The sequence below is a fragment of the Xiphophorus hellerii genome, chromosome 23 (genome assembly GCF_003331165.1).
Source record: "Xiphophorus hellerii strain 12219 chromosome 23, Xiphophorus_hellerii-4.1, whole genome shotgun sequence".
Taxonomy (NCBI): domain Eukaryota; kingdom Metazoa; phylum Chordata; class Actinopteri; order Cyprinodontiformes; family Poeciliidae; genus Xiphophorus; species Xiphophorus hellerii.
In genome coordinates this window covers 3238650-3259573 of record NC_045694.1, presented here as the reverse complement: position 1 = coordinate 3259573, position 20924 = coordinate 3238650, and the positions used below count along the sequence as shown (strand labels likewise).

Below are 20924 nucleotides of genomic sequence, written 5' to 3'. Positions count from 1 at the left end.
ATAATGGCCACATTTCAGATGACTGTTTAACTCTTGGTTAAAAATGATCCTATTCCAGGCATAGGGGGAAAGGTAGTACCTCATGAGACAGAGCTTCTGTGGTGATGAAAGATGGGGGGGAGAAAATTACAACTTCATCCACAGAGAAACGGCACTGTCAGAGACTGAAATATAGAAAGGCAATCTCTCCCAGAGAGAGATATAGTGGTGTGACTTGATGTAGGGTGTCAAAAGACACTTCAAAATGTTCATTTTTTTGTTCTTCTCATTTGCTACTTTTTACTTCAACTCGAATATTGCTAACAGAAATGACAGATCAGGAAAATTGTGCCCATTTATTCTCTTTAAGAGAAATTTGTCAATATATTAGAAAATAATATCAGAAGGATATTGTAAATCTGTCTTGTTGCTCCACTGATCATTTTGACTTGAGACTAATCATACATCTATACTCATTACACTATTCCATATCTGCCTTTCATTTTAATAGTGTAGGATGAAACAGTGTCACAGTTAATTACCACCACTTCCTTATGAAGCATTTCCCCCTACACCATACACAGTTTGACCACCTGAACTAAGGCGACATGATTTCTTTAGATTAAAAAAATTCTGCTAAAAGTACCACAGCTCTTCTACAGGATTTAATGGTGCTCATGTACACCTGTGCTTCAGAATGGGCGCAATTTTGACTTAAATATCTCAACAATGACTCAATTAAACAAGTTATTGAACCTCGCACTATGCTATGCTTTTGGCACAGAAAAAGATTCACTCACCTCGGTATAAATGTTGCTTGAAACTGACAGTGAAACTGTTGCTTTGACATCTGACCTGATTGATTTGGCTACTTGTTATCTAACCACTTGGGGCACCAGGGAAGCGTTACAATTACAATCCTAGGCCATCATTAAATCCTTAAATATAAAAAACTGACCATACAATGTCAAAAGTATTGTCTCCTGTCCATATTATGCAGAGCACTGAATTCCACACCCTTGATGCCTATAAGCATCCACTATTCCCAACAGTATGACCGAAGTGACATACATACGTCACAGACAATATATTGGTTATTTTATCATATTTCAACTTGAATAATATACCAGAACACATGGCAAGATGGGAAACATTGTGGACACAAATTTAGGAGCCCAGGCTCCCTGTTAGGAATTCATTTTCACTTCACCATCTGGCTTTCATTTTATATCCCTTCCAAATTTGTCAGATTTTGTATATATTTAATTAAGATATCTTTTGAAAGAATATTTCAGTTCGAATAAACATGTTGCTACAGGTTTAATCAAAGTTTGGTTCAAATATGTAATTTCATCTTTGTCTTTTGTTTCGGTATAACATAAAAAGTAAAATCAGAAAAGAAAAAGCTCTTCTCTCTATGGAAGATGAAAAAGGTCAAGAACAGATGACAAACTAACCTTTCAAACAGGATTTTCTGAGCTCAAAAAAAATTTCTAACCTTATTTTTTATTTTTTTCTTCATTGCTTTATGGATTTAAAGATTTATTTATAATAACCTTTACAGTAAATTCTGAAACAGGAGCAGAAGTCTCATCTTACATCTGAGCTTGTTGTGAGCACTATGCATGAATATAACTGTCAGTCAGACCAGCAGTGATGGTTTGAGGCTCCACTGCTCAGATATCCATTTCAGGTCCAGTGAGGTGTTGCTGCAGTGACACCTTTAGTTGCTCTTAAAGATTGCAATCAGTGACCTCTGATTTGGGTAGCCCACTTGTCATCCTGTGCTTTCGTGATGTATTGTGAACCCCGGCAGTAGCCAGGGCCCTGGAGACGGTGATGGAAAAGCTGAAGAGGTGTTAGGGAGCAGATGCAGGGATAGGAGAGCTTTCTGCAGAGTTGACTCCAGCTATTCTGCTGCGCATACACTTTCACTGTATAAATAAAACAGTAGTGCTTTTAAAGTGGCAGGTCAAAGCAGGGTGGGGTTTCTTTCACTGCTGGGGCATTGGTGTTTGTATTGGAATATAGTGTTGAGCAAAGCCTCTGGTCATTTCTTGTTTCTCCACACTTTGTTTCCAAGGAGCCACACTTTCTTTTCAAGAATTTTGAAACGTTTCCCTTGCACTCTGAAGTTGTTCTGAGTTTTTTTTTTTTTTTTTTTTTGACTTGGTATACATTTTATGGGGTTTTGAAACCATAACCAAACTTTTTTTAATCAATCAACTATATTTGTAGTTTTTAACTAATTCAAGTTAAATGAAAACATCTGGCAACAAATGCTCCAAAGAGTTAATTAAAAATTACTTTCCTGGTAAATTCACTTTTATATGTCCAGTATACACAACACTGCCTCATCTCTGGGGTTCTGCAGCCTTTTTAACATTTTAATGATTCAAAGGGCAGAATTACACGGCTTTGAACAAAACCCCCTTCTAACATTAGCATAGTACCAGACTGAAAATGTAAATGAGCTACAAAGGTCTTTGAAATTCTTTCAGAAAATCTGGAGAATTTTCAATGAAAGCCAGCTGAAAAGATTTCAATATAGTCTGAAAATGTAAGGAAGTGAAATATACCTAAAGAAACGGGATCAGCACAGTGTACATGTGACATTGTAGACTGATTTATTGTGAATTTTCAGCAGTGCATTAAGCAGACTTATAAGGATCGCATGATATTTGATTAAAGAAAACATCTACTGTCCTATCCTTTCAGCATGCTGTATGTAATTGCTTCTGTGATGAATGATGATTTAAAGAACTGTTTCACCATAGTATGTAATGTGTTGTGCATCACTGTGCACAGTGATGGCTTTCCTTTGTTTTATTGAAGGTGGCGCCCATCATGTTTACAATGTTGAGCATCCAAGAACATCCAGGAATCCAGAACATTGCTTTTAGTTTTCATGCCCCATCAAGTGCACCAGCATCTCCCTGTAAACTCAGTGGTACTTTGCCCAGGAGAATATCATTATATTCTATTTTGAATTTGACTTTGTTTCTCTTATGGAAAATGAAAAAATAATGGTATTTACTTTATCTTGAGGTTATCTTTTTTTTTATTTGTATTTGTCCCTGAAATAGACACTGGCTCTTAAGTTATGTCAGTATCAAACTACATTTCCAACTCCAGTACAATACAATGTTTTTTCACATATCCAAAATATTGTGTTGCAACTATTTTAGAATTCATGTCTTAATCCATCTGGTTTTGCATTAAATATAGATGATTTTACACAAAGCTCAATAAATGAACTCTGTCCATTTGCCAAACTGAGACTGAGGACAATTTGCTGTAATCAATAATTGTGCAGAGAAGTACTGAAAGACTAACACGGAACCTATGTGTTTACTCAGACAGCACTACCTACTGATGAATGTAAAATCTGATATATTTTAATTTTAACAAATGCATTTTCCTGTCTGTTATAATTATTTGTCTAACCTCCAATGATGCAAGTATTTGAGCATTGGAAAATGAATACCCAAATGGGGATTTTTGTTGCAGGTTAGTTAGTTAAGTTTCATCTAAGTTTCACCTCAGAAATGTATTTATCTTAATAAAATCACAAAACTGCCTTTGGGGCTGGTGTAGGATGAGCTTTCATTTACAAGATGACCTTGGAAAAAATGGAGGAATGTTTATTCAGCTTTTCTTTGGTTAACCCTCCTGTTATGTTCGTTTCTGAGGTACAGCAATAATGTTTGTGGGTTAATTTGTGTGTTTAATCATGTAATAGTGTCAGAAACCAAAAAATTCCTTCAAAACATTTTTGTATCTGATTATTAACTCCAATACTAACCATTTCAATCAATATTTGTGCAATGATGTTTTTTTTAAATTATTTCTCACAAATAAAGGATCAATGACGACAACTTGCTCATTTACTCGTTTGGACATAAAAAATGGAATTTACATTTTTTATGTCCACTGAAAAAAACCTAAACACAAAAAAACAATAATTTCTTTGAAATTGATCTTTTGAAAAAAATTTTTATATTACATTATATATATTTTTTTTCAATGGGTGATCTTTATAATTGAACTTGAGACACACATACTGGTCTGGGTCAAATTGACCCGCTGATTAAAATCAAGACAAATGAGTCATGCAGAGAGTATTTATGTTTTCCCCATTTCTGCTGAGTGTCCACTCAGAGTGGGTGGAATTTGTCCACAGGAACAGAAAAGGTTCCCGTCAAAAGTTGTATGAACACCTGCTTTCTCGCAGTTTCTTAGTGAAGTAAAGAGAATAGTGAGAAAGTGGGTTCGTGGGCGTGCGCATGCACATGTATGTGTGTGGTGAAATATGGTTCATAACTGCAAGGACACATGCAGAATTGGACATTTTTAAAATCTGTTTTACCCTTCAACTTGACTGCCGGGTCAAATTTACCTGAACAGTATCTATGTAAAAAGTAGATGCAAGGGCGTTGCAAATGTGTAAAATGAATAAATTTTCAATTTATATGTAGAGTGCACCTATTAAGACAAATAGAAAAAGTTTCATGCAAAAAAAAAATACTTCCTGGTATTTTAAAAAAAAAATTAAACTTTAAAGCCTCTTAAATATTTTTATAGAGGAAGAAACTAAAACTCTGGAAGTTTTTTTTTATTATTATGGCAGATAAAACTGAAAGAAAAGAACAAATAATAGTAACCCAAACAGATACAATACCTAATTAGTGGCAACTAGATTGAATTTTGCGAGGCAAACTTTATTTGGATTAAAATATATGGCATTTAAAATATTGTGGCATTTTGTGCTATGAGATCCATCTACTGTAGGTAAATTGTGAAAATCAATGGGATGCATATGATTGCTACTTCAGTAGCTTCACAGAAATCAAAATGCTTGAAAAACCATCTTCCACCTGATAGCTGCTGCCTTATGGGAGGAGTTCATCATTCATAACCGACTCCAAGCGGAAAAAACAGAATTTCTGTCTCATTAATTACTTAAGATGATGTGAATAGAGTTTTTCTCATTTTCTTAGCTTCTCCTCACTTGCCAACTTTATGCTCTGTAGAATGTGATCCAGGAAACTGCTGGCCATGCACCACCTCATGTTTCTGATGAGTGATAAATCCAACCAGCATGCTGTGAAGCTAAGCAGTAACATTAGGGAAACCTTGGACCTCCAAATCTCATTAGAATAAGCATAAATCAAATAACACATTCTTCGGGTGATTGCAAACTTTTCCACCTAGATCTGATCGCACTGTGTAAGCTCGTCAAGGGACAAGGATGTACCCTGGAAAATGTGTAGTTTCCACTTACCTCTTCTATTTTGTTTGTTCTGAGGCCCTCTTTTTTGCTTCATTGATTTGAACCTAGGTGAACACATAAAGTATTACCTGAATAGCATTTCTTTTTGGTGTCAAAATGGTTCCAAACTAGAGTCATCTTGTTGCAGAGTTTTAAGTCAGTTACTCCAAAATTGATCATCAAGATAGAGTTTGTTGGATCCAAAGTTTGTTTCAGGTTTTCTGTCCTCATATGTTCACAGAACCAGAATTGGTTCCAACTCAACCAGAAATGGAATCTCCATTTTTAACTTGAATATGTATTTGAATCTAAAAATCTGAATTTACCAAAGTCACCCAAGACAGCAAGAAAAAATACAGCACAGTGGTTTATAATGTGTGGGTCGTTGTGAACTGTATTTTTGCCACTTTAGTGGACAAATGGCTTGAGGTTTTTAGTAGTCAGTGCTTTATGCTGTCAGATGTCTCTGACAGTCAAAGGTTAGCTCAGGGTATGAAATATCTACAGAAACAGAGTTAAACAAATTTGTACTTTGCTTAAATTGTGATTTATTAAAAAAGTGATATGACAATAGTCATTTGAGATGCTGGCTGAAAGATGTTTTAAAGGTTATATAGTCATCTTTATTTCTAACATGTAGTATTAACAAATGGCTGACTTTGTAATGTATCTGCAATAATCGTCCAAGCTCATTACCTATGACAGCCTTTGGCCTGCTAACAGCACTTTCTTCCTCAGTTGTTCAGTAAACACAGACAGCTTTTCTACCCAGTTTTACTTTTATAATCTGACACAAGGTAGTTCTCTATATATTGAGACAGAATATATATTTATAGGTTTACCATTTACTTCTAACCACAGGATCAGCTGTAGTTTTCCAAAAATATGTATTGACCCAGAAACACAATATTGAAAGGTTTTAATATTAAATGTTTTCACTTTAGGCCAAAATACAACTTTTTTTTTTTTTTTAACCTTCCTGCTTCAGTCTGTTCATCATTTGTGTGGTTGAAATCAGTTAATGGTGGTCCACCACAGACATACAGATTGAGACATCTTCTGACAATTTTTAATTATTTTATTTATTTTTTGTTATTTTATTCATGCTTTCATCTGGCTGTTTTGTTCCATGTTGGGTAACCTGTCACAGCTGTAGATCTGAAATAGTTTGAGTCAAAGATGACAACAGGATATTTCTTACCAATATGATTGTTCAATCCCATTCATATTGGGATTGAACCAATATGAATATCAATATCAATACCTAAGATCAATGCTATTGATCTTAGCTATTTGGTAATTTACCAGAAAGTCAGTGCTTGACTCTTTTTCTCCAGTTTCTGGTTGGCTGTTGATTCTGCTACATGCTCTGCATACAGTGTCACCAGTACAGCCAGAGTATGATGATGTAAAAAGCAGGAATCTAACATGTCACACATAGGTTACCTTTCCACATATGTAGATAAGAAAAATTATGAGCTCATTTCAAACCTGATACAAGCCTGCAACGTTGTGCTAAAGCTATAAAATCCTCTAAATCAGCTGAGCCCTGTCAGCTTTTCTCTCTGCGCGTGTGTGTGTGGGTGTGGGTGGGCGTGTGTGTGTGTGTGTGTGTGTGTGTAGATGCATAACTTGTAAAGTTCTTTGATGTAACTGACCTTCATATCCCCAGGGCGCACCAACAGCCATTTATCTTTTATTCATTTTGCCATTTGTGACCAAGGCAGCTACTCTGACACTGAAACTTGTCCAAACTGACCCTTTTCCATGAAATGCGGCAGGCTGCTGCTGTCAGGGTATTTAACACTGACTCTGCCTCCTGTTTTAACAGAGAAGCAAGTTTTATATTTCTCCTTATCATTCAGTTCCATCTATGGCAAGTAAAGACCCTTGCTCAGCTTTGCTGTTGGTGTTCACACCCTGGTTCCTGCACAACTCAGACTGAGAATGCAACTCAAACATCTGTCAACACCTTTGTCTGTCTCCCTTGCAGCTTTACCCGCTAACAACAAAAAAAAAAGAAAAAAAAACCCACTGAAGTATTGGTCCTGAGCATTCCAATGTTTACTTCTTTCTGTGTGGCTTTGCACAATTCAGAACTGACAACGAAGCACTGCGAGAGAGTTTGGGTAAATATTTAGGGCCAGATACCAGCGAGATCATTCTGAAACGAGGCCTGTAGTGTTTGTTCATGATTGTAGCATACGCCACAGTGCACTGTTGAAGATCCACAAGAATCAATGACATTGATTCTTCAAACCCCAGCTTTGCTGAAGTTGATACACCCCCGCAAACAAAAATTAATACAGCGCAAAAGCATACCAGAAGTCTCCAACTACATTTTATTTATTGCCACCTAAGTTGCACTTTCCATAATCCTTTTTTTCTTAATTTTTTTGTCTACTTTGATTGGTTGGAGCTGGTTTTCTGAATGACGAGACAAAAATACCTCAATCACCCTCGTGCCTTGCAAAAATATTTCCATTCCTTGTATATTCACTATTTATCAAACTACATCCACAAACTATTATGTATTTTGCTGGGATTTTATGTGATAGGCTAACACAAAGAAATCTATGATTTTTTACAAAAAGTATTGGAAAAGATTGGCATTTAACTCCTTTTATTCGGCTTAACCTAAAATAAAGGCAAGACTTGTGTGACAAAAGCGCATTCATCCAAATGTCTGCTAAAGGATCCAGGATTACTTACAGTTTACAATTGCACAATGGTATTGTATGCATACAAAAATAATTATTTTTTTTATATCAAAAATATGCATAACGGTGTGTTAGTCTATCACATAAAATCCTAATTGAATAAATTTTTTCAGGCCACTGTAACTGTATTTTTTCTCATTCAACAATTTTGGATTATCTACTACATAAATCCTTCCTGATATACGGTTGCATATGAAAGCTTTTCTCAAAATACTGCATATTATTGTAAAGTTAATTGTAAAACGTCCACCTTTGGGATTTTAAAGGGTCACATAGGATTGAGATGAAAGTATAGTAGAGCTGGAGTCAAATGTTAAAGTCTGGTAAAGTTTAAGACTGTTTTGCAGTTCTCTCATCCCTCATAAGGGTTAGCAGTCTTAAAACATAGCACCATTTTAAAAGGTTATGCTTTAAAAATCTACAAGAATAATTTGTAATATTGCAAATACTGAAAGACAGCTGCAAACTGATGGTAATGTTATTTTGAATGAACTGTTAGCATGCCAGGAGACTAGAGTACCGTGTGTGTAAAGCAGCTGCTGGCTAGCAAATCTAGCCTGTTAGTTAAGCAACCAGCTAAGATCGGCCTGGTCTACTCCAACTGTTGCTTCATATAGACCAGAGTAGCAAGAAGCGTGAATATTCTACACAACCAGCACTGTTGATTTCAAAACTTCTATCAAATTTAGTTGGAGTTTATTCTGAATGTAGTTATTTAATGTTTTTCTTTAAAAGGGTCATATTACACATCCTTGAATAGGTTTAGATATGTCTTATTAGGTTTACAAAACAAAACGTAAGTAAGTCAACAACTAAACATCTTTTCAAGCAGCCAGCGATAAAACCAACTGACCAAATGTGTTTGAGCTCCGCTTGGGTTGTTAGGTAACAGGGCATGCCGTGCCCACAGATTGTGACTTAAAGGGGCAGTTTTGTGTATGTTATAGGCAGATGGTGCCATTTTATAGCACAACTAACTCTGTTACTCTCAGCTGTTATAAAAAAATACTGTATATACCATATATGACTTAAAAGAAATTTGACTTTGCAATTAGACAAAGTCCAATTACAAAGACAGAGGTTAAATCAGACCTCCGTCTCTTTAAGAAGCTTCTGTTTATGCAGTTAACCATTCTTAGGTTAGTTGGTCTGAGAAGTATGAGAATAATGAGTTCAGCAAACTCACATTATAACAAGAAATAAAAGCTCAAAAAAGTAAATTCTAAATAATACCCCCCTTTGAAAAACCTGACCTGCCATAGTAAGCATTATGATTCTTTTAAATTGTTTGTAAACAGCAGCATGGTGTCTGTTGCTAGAACATAAATTTAACAATGATTAAATTCATATGCTAGAATTATTAAAATCCTTGCCAATTAGCATTTGAACAAACAAATCTGGATGACATCACCACCATAAGCTCCTGTGTGTATCAAGTAAGCACTTGATGTGTTTCTGTGATTTTTGGCCTCAGAACGGATGCTCAGGAGTCTTTCACAAAAAAAGAAAGCACACCCACACTTGCAGCATTTCGCCAAGCAATGAAGAAACTGATTAACAAATTCATCATACAGGTGTCAGGAGAAAACCCTGACAGCAACAGAAAACATGAACACCATGTATTTACAATCTACCATCAAAGGGTTTACATCAAAGATGTCAACTGGATAAAAGGTTTAGAGGAGGGAAGGCAAAATGGAGCTAAAGAGAAAATAATGACAAGAATCAAAGGTTTACACTTGTCAAAATTATTTCTCTTTGTTTCAACTGGAAGTATACCTCCCCTCATAAAAGTTTTATTAGCTGATGTCAGCCAGCCCAGAAAAAAACAACTCTGTTCTCCTTTTTACAATTCTCTGGGAAGAACAGTGACATCACTGTCACACTCTCTGGTGTAATCAACATCTAAGAATAAAATCATGGAGTCTTCTACAAAACATCTGAACTTTGTTCAGAAATGATAAAGCAAAACCGATTTACTGAGATCTCTGATCAGTGGAACTGCCTACGTGTTGAGGGTTGATGACTTGTAATCCTGAAAGAGAGCAAACCAGGGACAGGAGCAAACAGCTTCAGTGTAGCATCTCATTTTTATCTTATAGATTTTTGTCAATATTCCCTGGGCGAAACAACTTGAGCAATCAGTAAACTTAAAAATGAGAAGCTTGAAAAATCCTAGTCCTAACCTGATAATGTGTTTGTGTGTTCCCATCTGGAAGAACTCTACCGTGCTTGATAACAGAGAGTAGAGAAGAATTGTAAATGTGGTATCATGAGGCACAGAAATGGCATACTGCTGTGTAAATTAGTAACAAAGTATCAAGTCAAAGACATATTCTACATAAAAATAAATCTTGAATGAGTTCTGTTGTAATGGTGCTGTATAGAAAATAAGACTTGACATTTAAGAGGCAGAATAGGATGCAGTCGGAGAGAAACTATTTTCAAATTTCATAAAAACTACAGATTTTTTTAAAAACAGAGTCAAAGGGAGATTTTTCAGCTCAGATTAATTTTCATTTTCGCTGAACTCATTATTCTCATACTTCTCAGAACAACTAACCTAAGAATGGTTAACTGCATTAAAAGTTTTCATTTTTAAAACTTGAAAATGTTTAAAAAAATCTTCAGCAATTGTTGAACAATTTTCTGTCTCCCCATTTGCTCTGTTGTCAGATGATGACTGCAGACTGAATGACTACCGCCGTCTGAAAACCAAGATTCTGGATTTACATGACAAGCGATACCTGGGAGCTGCAGGTCACGAGGCCCACAAGGACAGCATGGCAGCCAAGAAGCAACTGGTTGACCTGATGTTCAAACGCTTTGATGTAGATCGCAACGGACTGATAGATGCTAGCGAGCTCTCACAGGTAAGCAGTTTAAAGCTGCAATATTTTTAAATATTGTCAGTTTATGCAAATTGGTGCTGTGATAAATCAGTTTCTTGTTTAATTTAAAAGCTTTTCACACTGTATAAAGGCATAACAGTTCAAATAACAAACTCAAACTCTAAGGATGGGTAACGACATGTGGTTCAGGGTAAAGATTGCTCGAAATAGAAGCGCCGGTACGCTGAAGAACAAATTGAGCCACTCTCATTCACATAGTTTAATTCTAATGGTCTGATAATGACAGCAATTACAAGGCTGCTGGGAACAAAATGTTTTTGTTTCACTATTTGTTAATTCCACTAAATGCAGCAGGATGTGCCATTTATTTTTCAGGAGGCAAAATCACCCACCCACCCATATTGCAAAGTTTACACCTCTGAAGAAATTGTCACATTACCTGGAAACCCAATAAAGCTTTAATAGCACATCACCATATTTAAACAATATTTATTTTTCATCAAATGATGTAGAAAAAAACTGATCAATTTTAGTTGTTACTTAATTGTCTCCGTTTTAGTAAAAAATGACCAAATTATAACATTACTGGTTGCTACAAGAACAAACAGTTATTGGAAATTATTGAAGTTAAGAGTTCACTCATTCTCATACAAAACTACTGTTTAAAAAAAGTTATGCTTTTAATTCAATGGGAGGTCCATTATGAAATAGAGAGAAAAGCAATGCATGATTGCTTCATCCTTTTTTGCATGAAGGAGATGTACTGTTCAGTGGCAGGTTAACTTTCGTTTCGCCCCATGTGTCCAGAGTGACTGACGGCAAACACAGCCACTAATAAAAGAACCTTCACCAATCTGAGAAGAACATCAATAGGTGTCTGTCATGGAGCTTTGACTTCTGAAAATATAAATGTGTGGGACGAGGAAAAAGAGGCAAAAGTGCTCTGCAGTCTTTCACAAAGTGTGACACCTGCACCCACAAAGGCTTGTCAGCCGTAGATCACTGATTTGAAAAGGTTATTATTTTAAAGCAAACAAAAAAAACCTAAATTCTCTTGATTTTGTGATCACTTGTGTTTGGTTGTGATTATACTACAGACTAATTTGCCTTACAGTTAATTAAATAATTAAGGCAAGGACAAGCTGAGATTTTATGTTTAATGGCAAAAATCCAAGAAATTTAGTTCTGGATCAGCAGCACTGCACAGCAGAGCTGAAGCAAATGAAAACATCTGAACCAAGAGGCAGCAGAGAGAGTATGGACCACTCTGCTACACTTCAGCTGTGCATCGAGTGGGAAGACACTCCACTTTCCAACGATGTATCAGCTGGCACATATTCCAGATGCAGTCCGGCAGGAATGGTTATCTGTACGCCCACCTTGGTTGTATGGTTGTTAAAAACAAAATTTGAATGTACTGCTGTGCAACTATTTAGTTTAAACTGAATTTGTTACAAGCCAGACTGCAACAGAAACTGCTTCTATCATTTTTGTTTTGGATACAATATTTTATAATACCCATAAGTTTATTAATAAGCTTACTTTCCACGTCTTTAATGTTTAGCTTGAATTCGGAGAGAGTAGTGTCTGATGATTTGAAAAGTTTCAGTATTTAAAGCAAAATGTAACCCCTTTGATCATTTAATTAATGATCTTTATATCGGCATAATAAAATCAAAGGATTAATGGAGTTGCTTTTCTCTGCATCATAATCTCATGCATTTATCCCTGCCTTTCTTCCACTCTGGTAGCTACAGAGGGTGTCTTTAAGTAAACCTTTTGAAAAGCAATGTGGGTCAAAAGAGTCTTGTGCTCCTGGGGAGCCACAGCCTTTAACCATCACTACTAAGAAGGATGTTGTAAGAAAAGCTTTTTGTGGCTGGCATGAGAGAGGAGTGTATTCTTGGCATAACACAGTCTCTGCATACCTGAAGACTGATTTATTATGCAGTATATTTGAATAATTGAAGGGGCTAAGCACCCTGCAGCGAATTTTCAAACCCACAATTTCAGTTGCTTCTCTTGTTACCTTTCTGCTGATCCAGTTGAAGATCTACTCTGCAGAGGGCTTGGAATTGTTAGTGCCTATGTCGTCAGTGAAGCAGCATTCACTACTTTGATTTGAATGTCTTTATATAGTCCAATTAATCTAAATTTCAAAACGTGTTGTTTTTTTTTTTTTGCAGTAAATGATGCCAAAGGATGGTATAAGAGATGCTAAAGTTAGGAAATGAATTTTGACCGTCTCAGCGTCTGTAATATACAGCTGGAAGGAGGATATTTGTTCAATTTTCTCAGGCCAAAGTAGAAGAAACTTTTCAAAGGATAAAAAGATTTTTCTCACTGTGTTAAAAAAACGAGAGTTTGGTAGATCTCCCATAGAAATTGCTTCCTAGGAGGAAGGCATGTATAGCAGCGTAAAAAAAGTGTTGGTGGACTGAGAAAGCATAAAAGCATTTTGTTTCTTTTTTTGTTTTGTTTATCTTTCATATTTATTTGAAATTTGAGAACAACTAAAATGTCTTCAATTTAGACAATATTTTTATCCCTCCCTGAAGCAACTGCGTGATGATTATAGGGACAAAACAATTAATAGGATTGAGAGTGATGAATCAATTATTGGAATAATCATCAACTAATTGATTAATCTTTAACAGACTATGTTTGTTGGGTGACTGGAAGTCTATTTAGTCTTTTATATATATATATATATATATATATATATATATATATATATATATATATATATATATATATATATATATATATATATATATATATACTGTATATATGTGTAGTTTTATGTTGATGCATTAAGTGTTTTAATCTTAATGGAACCAGTGAATAATGTACTATTATTTTTTTTCTGAAAGACAAAATTTAAAAGCAACCAAACAACAAAACAGAACTGAAGCTCAGAATGGATATTCATGGCACTTTGCTGATCTTTCAACTTTTACCATATTTCCAAAAAAATGCTGGATATTAATGCTAAATAAATGTTTGTGTGAGCAAGCCCTGAGAATACAATATGCACATTTTTTAGCATTTATAAACACAAAATCATAGCTGCCACTCTTGTGCCCTGGAGCACTTTTATAATTGGAGCATTCTCTGAGCTCATTTGAAATGATAGAACGGAAAGCGCTCATCCTAGCTAACTTGACATGCTGGAGTGTTCACATAAAGAGGCTCAGAACAATTGTTCCTGCCCTTTTAGACTTTGTGCCCTTTTAAAATGGCAAATCAAAATGTATTTTTTTCTGTAACTTTTACAATGTCTGTACCTTATAATTTGACAGAAAATGTGACAGAATTATTATTTTTTTGTTAAAAAAGACATTAGGGTGTATTATTCACCACTGAGCTTTTTCTGGACTTGTCTGTGTTAGAATAATACACAACATAAAAGACAAAGGTTTAGTTAAACGTAACATCATCTAAAACATACTTCTGCTTCAAGTGTTTGGCTTGTTTTAAGGCAGCCAAAAGAAATGACTGAAGCTATTTTTATAATGTATGTGTACATATAAAAGCACATGTTTAAGGTCAAAGTGTGACTGTAATGGTTCACATATTTAAAGTTTGTGACATAATTTTGAAATGTGTGTAGAATTTCTAACCTTCAAATAATGTTTTTTGCTTACCCATATCTATAGGTTTCTGTTGAGTTGAATACAAAAAGTTGGTTTCAGCAACTGTCCTTATAATTTTTTTAGTTTACATAGAACACATAGAGACAACAAAGAACTCCAGAACGGATTTCATAACCATCTCACCTACAAGTCTTGTTGCTGCAATCAAGTTCAGATTGTGCACCATCTGCCACCATGCTTAACAAATGATATAATGCGTTTGTGCCGATATACTGTGGTTGATTTGTCCAATCATGCTGCTATATGTATATCTTCTTTGGTATCATGTCGAAAGAGAATTTTTTCAGAAGTCATTTGATTCATTTAGATACAATGGAGCAAGCCTTTCAGAAGTGTGGGAGAACTGTGTAGTTTGGGTTAGGATAGTGGCTTTCTTCACTGTCTGATTAGTTGTATTATATGTAACTCCTACTTCTTTGTGTTATAAATTATTAAATGGGAATTTTTGGAACAACTGATATTGACATTTCTGAGAATATTTGGGTTAAGGCTCTTTTACAATGAATTTTATATATGATTGGTTGCACTTGCTGAGCCTCACCTGAGTTCTCTGACCCTCCCTCAACTAATTAATCTTTTTCCTCACGCTGTTCTTCCTGTCTTCCATCCCATTGTCTGCTTTTTTCTTTTTCTTCATCTCTGTCCTCCTCCATCTTTGTCGTAGTCTCACATAACCCCTGAGGTGAAAAACTTCAGATCAAATTAGAAATTTTATATAGTAACATAAATGCACATCAGATACACAAGTGTACCTGGGATGGAACAAAGTTCCACTGAGTATACACACCTAAAACACCAACATGTTATGTTATGCTTACATTTTTTTCATTGATTACCTCTGAACCTTCCTGTTTTCTCTCTGAAACTGATGCTTAAGCATAATAAATATCTTGACAGATGTATAAACAAGATCTAATTGAGAGAGACTATTTTTAACAGCAAATAAACAGTAAATCTAGTAAGACCTCAGACATCCACTCCTGGAGAGATCGTCGGCACACTTGAATGTTGTCCACTTGTGGATAGTCTTTCTGTCTGTGGAACAATAAACTTCTAAGGGTTTTGAAATTGCTTTAGAACCCTTCCCCGATTGATGGACAACAACAATTGCTTCTCCAAGACATTGTGTTAAGGGTACCAGTTTCCTCCATACCAACCAACCAACAAATAACCACCAAAAACATCTGCCTTTATTTTTCAGAAGTAACTTCTCTCATTGATAATTCAGATGTATATGAATACAAATGCTGATAAGCTACTTTCCATATTACTTTCCTATGAAAGCAACAACAATTTGTTCAGTTTTACCAGTGACTGAAGCTATTTTTAAGTTTGTTAAAATACAGTTTTGTAATATTGCTTCACATGATGATTGCTCTATTTTATTCTGGTGAACTACAGTGTTCAGATTTGACATTGTTTTCTGAAATTTTTATGGTTTTAAATATATGCAACAGCATGTAAAATGTTGTTGTAATAGTGCTATATTAGTGCTATGCATTGCCTTTTTTGGCAGAATAGTTTTGAGTAATGACTGCAATGTAGTCCATGTTAAGAGGAAGCTGAAAAAAACCTAGTGTAGCTGCTAATTGCAGCTACACTAGGTACTCAGAGCGTTCTCTCTGATTAATCATCCAATGTTCCATTGGCTTTGTAAATTAAAGTTCGATTTGAATCAGCCAGTGGCTGCAACCTCAATAAACATTACATCTAGTTATCACATCAGTGATGTGCCTCAGATAATTTAGAGCACATGGTGTGCTGAAAACCACTGAACACATCCAGGATCTCGTTTCAGTGTCTCAGTCGTCTTTCTCCACACAAAGATGAAAGGAGGAAATTAAGAATCATTCTATTAGTCATTTATCAAAGGCCAGATATTTAAAGGAATGAGCGGAGTGAGGGCGCTGCTATTGTACTCATCCTATTAGTGTAATTCTTCTTTTTTAAAATAGAAATACAAATCAGAAAAAGTGCACAGAATGAGTGAAAATATGTAAGTGCTTTATTCTGGCTCAATAGATGAGGACACTTTATGGGAATTATAGTTATTGTTAAAAAAATAGTTGAGAGAAAATGGTTTTGGAGAAAAGATAAAATTAGAAAGCACCAAAAAAGCTCAGAATGAGAAATGCTTATTTGGCTGGTGGTGCAGTGTTTCAAGGATACTGCAAGGATTTTAGATGACCACCTAATGTTTCAGCCAAGTCATCTGGAAAGGGAAGTACACTGATCCAGAGGACAAGACATGATGTATAAAGCTGTCCCTTGTGATCAGTTTTTTGACAGCAGATATTGTATGATGGATGTTTTACAGGCAGGGTCATGCATGGGGTGTTGAGCAGCATGCTGTAGAGAAAAATGTGTCAAAACCCTCTTCACATCCGTGTTATAAAACTTTATATAGAAAGTTTTAGTTTGAGTACAATAAACTGTAACAATTGAGAAACACTTTTTATCATTTTGAAGAGGAAATAAAAGGAAAAATGGTTTCTGAACAGATGTGCATCATATAAATTTTATTGATATGAAAATCTGCTGTGCACCTTTTTTCTAGAACACATATTAACGCTCTAAAACAACTTTGGATTTTGAACATGTTTTCTCACTACATACTGCAGGGTGCATAGAGAGGTAGGAAGATCTGGTGAGGTGAAAACTTCTGCAACACTTTAAATAGTAGGAAGCTGTTTTATAAGATGGCCAGAGTGTTTCAACTTGTAGTCTGGGTCATCACAAATATCAAACAGATTGTGTTTAAGTTAAAAATCCATACCAATGATACAAATAGAGGGACCCATCAGCATTCAAGGCAACAGTTCTTATTAACTGCTTGAACCAGAGTCCAAATGGGTTGTCTGCTTAATTACTTCAAATTCAAAGGAGAATTCATGTTACACATCTAATAGTAGTTGGTTACATATACAGACCCGGTCACAAAATTTTAATATTATTGAAAAGCCTGTTTATTTTAGGAACATTATCACTAAATAAACACATCATGTACATTTATTACTCATAGATGGATGTTTGAAAGCATTTATTTCTGTTAATTGTGATGATTTTGCACTTAATAAAAAGCATAACATTTAAAATTATGTTACATAAGAGCAACAAAAAAATATTTATATAGAAATATGAGCTTAGTGAAAGGTGTGCTTAAAACCTGCTTAAAGGTACCTAGAAAGTATGTGCAAGAATAAGAGGGTATAGACATTGGATGGATGTTGGGATGCAAAGCTAAATTTGTATTTAAGTCATCAAGTTAAGGCATTATGAATGGATCCAATAGTTTATCTGCAGCAGTTCAGGTCAAGACAGACCTGATTTTTGAAATATTGAGTGGAAAAATACAGTTTTGGTGAATAATTTCTGAAAAAGAGCCTGCCAAAAATTACCATAAGGTTTCTGACAATAGCACTAGAAGGTATAATTAACTTGATAAGCATGAGTAAATGTTTTTTTGCTGAGTTTCAAACCTTTTTTGGGACTGAGAATCACAGCCTTGGATTTGCCTGAGTTCAAAAGTAAAATCTTACTTGTCATCTAAGATTTTGTGTCTGCGAGAAAGCCTGTTGGCCAAGAAACTCAGCGACTTAATGAACAGGTGTAGGAGAATGTCATCAGCCTAGTTGTGAAAACTGAGGTCATCCAGCAAGATAATGTAAAGGTAGATTTAAACTGTATCCAGAGTGGAATCGTGTTAAACACTATAACAGGTCCTGTGGAGGACACGTGATAAATGTTAATGAGGTGAAATCTGGTAGATAAATATGATTTAAAGCACTGGAAAGCAGTATTATTCATCCCGACTAGCTGTTCCAATCTCTGTAGTAGGATGATGTGGTTGATGATGTCAAGTGCAGTACAGAGGTTCAGAAGGACTAGTATTGAATAGAGTCCATTAACTGGTGCGATGAGAAGGTCGTCTGTCACTGTGATTAAAAGAGTTTCAATGATGTGATGTTGTCCAAATATAGACCGAAATCTTCATATGTATGCATTGATTTGGCTGAGCTCAGTGCATCCTGTTCTGTTCTCACAAAGTAAAATAAACTCTGTGCACAAATGTGATTGTCATGTGATGTATTTGCCATGCACAAAGGAAATTCAAACTCCACAACTAAGTGGCTGACTCATTATACTGTGAAGTATATAATAAAGTGTGAGAAGAAAAAAAAAACACCTACAAAATCCAAGAAGCTCCGTCTGCCATCTATAACAGAACATTGTGTTTTCTTTGAAGGTCATCAAGCATGAAGGTCTGTCCAAGGATGTGTCTGAGTGCACATTGTTCGATCTGCTGAAGTACAATGACATTAACAATGATGAGCACCTTACAAAGGAGGAATTTTACACAGCCTTTGGTGAGTTTGAATTTTTCTTTCGAACACAACAAAAAAATCCTTCAGAAGCAAAAAAAAAAAAAACAGAAAATAGAATTCAATTTATAGCTGCAGTGAGACTTTCTATCTCCACAAGAAGACAGATCACATATGATAAACAAATATTTTGTTCCCTGTGCCTTCGTCAGTACTGCTTAATGATTCTTGATGTGTTCTATTAAAGATGTTAAAACCAATTTGATCCTGGGGCTGAAACATTGTGCTAGTAGTGTCCAAATCATTTTCATCTGTTCGGTCTAATTTATTTGCAGTGATCAGCATGCAACAGAAACAAGAGCCGTGACATATTGAAATTTCACTCAATTAAATTTTCATGTCACTCATGCTTGTCATCCTAATATTGTGCTTTCGTTCTGTTTTGAATTATTAGCTCTAATTAGTAGTTTTAACTTCATGGAGAATGGACTAAGGTTTGACAAAACACATCTTAAAAATTGTGCTACTAATAGTTTCTTGGCCACTTATGTATTTGGTAAAAATATGTTTTATATCTTGCCAACGTTTGCTCTGTGGGATGAACTGTTTGATGCCAAATGAGTGTTGCTGGTCTGTTGATGGAGATGAAATAAGGAGTTCAAAGTGGAATTTGTTCCAATGAAAACAGGTCACAAAACCCGAAACAGTTCAAACCAAATCCTCCATCATTACACAACATAATGATGACAGGTGCTCTGCAAAATGTGAATCACACAAACACATGTGCACTAGTTTCCTCCTTTTGTTTCCTCCCCTTGCTCTTGTTGATGTTTCCTCCTTGCCTGACATTTGCAGTCAACTCGATATCCTTTGACAGAATATCCTCTGACATTTGGCTGGGTTGACACATTTAGCAGTGGAAGAGAATTTATAATCAACCTTTATCCCATCAACCCTTTGTATATGAATCATTTCTTGGAGAAAAAAAAACAAGTCATGAGAAGAAATGGCATTGTGGGAGTCTTGTCTACTTCACTTCAGTTGTTTGTGGGTGAATGTGTGTGTGGGTGAAAAGCCCTTCTGGCAAGTCTTGAAAAGAAAGGAACCCCAGCCAATCCGGGGGGAGTTGAGCTTTCTTGAAGAGTTGAGTTACTCCATCTTCTTCTTTTTTCTAGCAAACAGATCGTTTTCAAGTTCCCATCTGAACTCCTCACAAGGAAATGGGCTATTTAATTTGAAAATAATCAAGCCCTGTGGGGCAGTTTCTTTAAGCCTGCTCTATTCACCTCTATCAGTTCTTTTTTCTTACTTTCCACTTCAAGTTGTTGCTAATATGAATAAATAATTGCCTGAACCAATCCATTAAAGCTGTTTTCTCAGAATTACTTTTTCAGTAATTATTCAAATTAACATTTGCAGACTCGGATGGACAATGTGTTCATTATGACTCAGTCAACAACTCAACTCATCTTGGGATTTTTTGTGTATTCAGCTAGAATGCTTTATGTCCATTTCATAACCTTTCACTCTATTTTGGATTAAAACCGGCATGAAAATATTTTGAGGTTATTATAGCTCTGAGCTGGTGTTGTCTTTATTTTATAAATTCTTCAAACCACTAAGCAGGAGTAAGCAGTAGTCACGAAAGTTGGATGTTTTCATGTTTCTTTTCATGTAACCTCATTGGTCATGGAGGAAACTGCAGAAATGTCTCTCTGTGACCTCTGGGGACCTCTCAAGGCTATAAGCTATTTTAGTGGTAAGTTTGTAAAATTAACAAATAGATAACAAGTTCACAATTTTAAAAATACATACAACAAACCCTGCCTATTCACTGTTTAATATTTGTAGATTTTTTGTGGTGTATGAAAGAAAATTCTGCTGGGGAAACTTAAATACCTAAATGCAATGCTACTTGATATGATGTTGGCTGGTGTTTGCTAGCTAATGTTCCAATGCTGAGGAGCATAGAAACTAAAGGTTGTTTCATCTAGTTTAGTTCTGGTACTGGGAACACAGAGCAAGCATGTCTCTGAAGACACGAGTACATGCTCCCTATTTGACAAGTAAATCAGAAATGCATTTAGGAGGGTTTTAGAATTTATAGTTTGACTAACAGGGAG

At 35.4% G+C, this 20924-nt stretch overlaps 1 protein-coding gene across 2 annotated transcripts in view; it reads left to right on the top strand.

Annotated features, from left to right (window-relative positions):
- Window positions 1–20924, top strand: part of fstl5 (follistatin-like 5) — a 187758-nt gene that overhangs the window by 85995 nt on the left and 80839 nt on the right. For both annotated transcript variants that reach the window (XM_032555148.1, XM_032555147.1), the window contains exons 5-6: window positions 10648–10844; window positions 18726–18846. In XM_032555148.1, the coding sequence (XP_032411039.1) occupies window positions 10648–10844; window positions 18726–18846 (318 nt within the window). The remainder of the gene's footprint in view (window positions 1–10647; window positions 10845–18725; window positions 18847–20924) is intronic.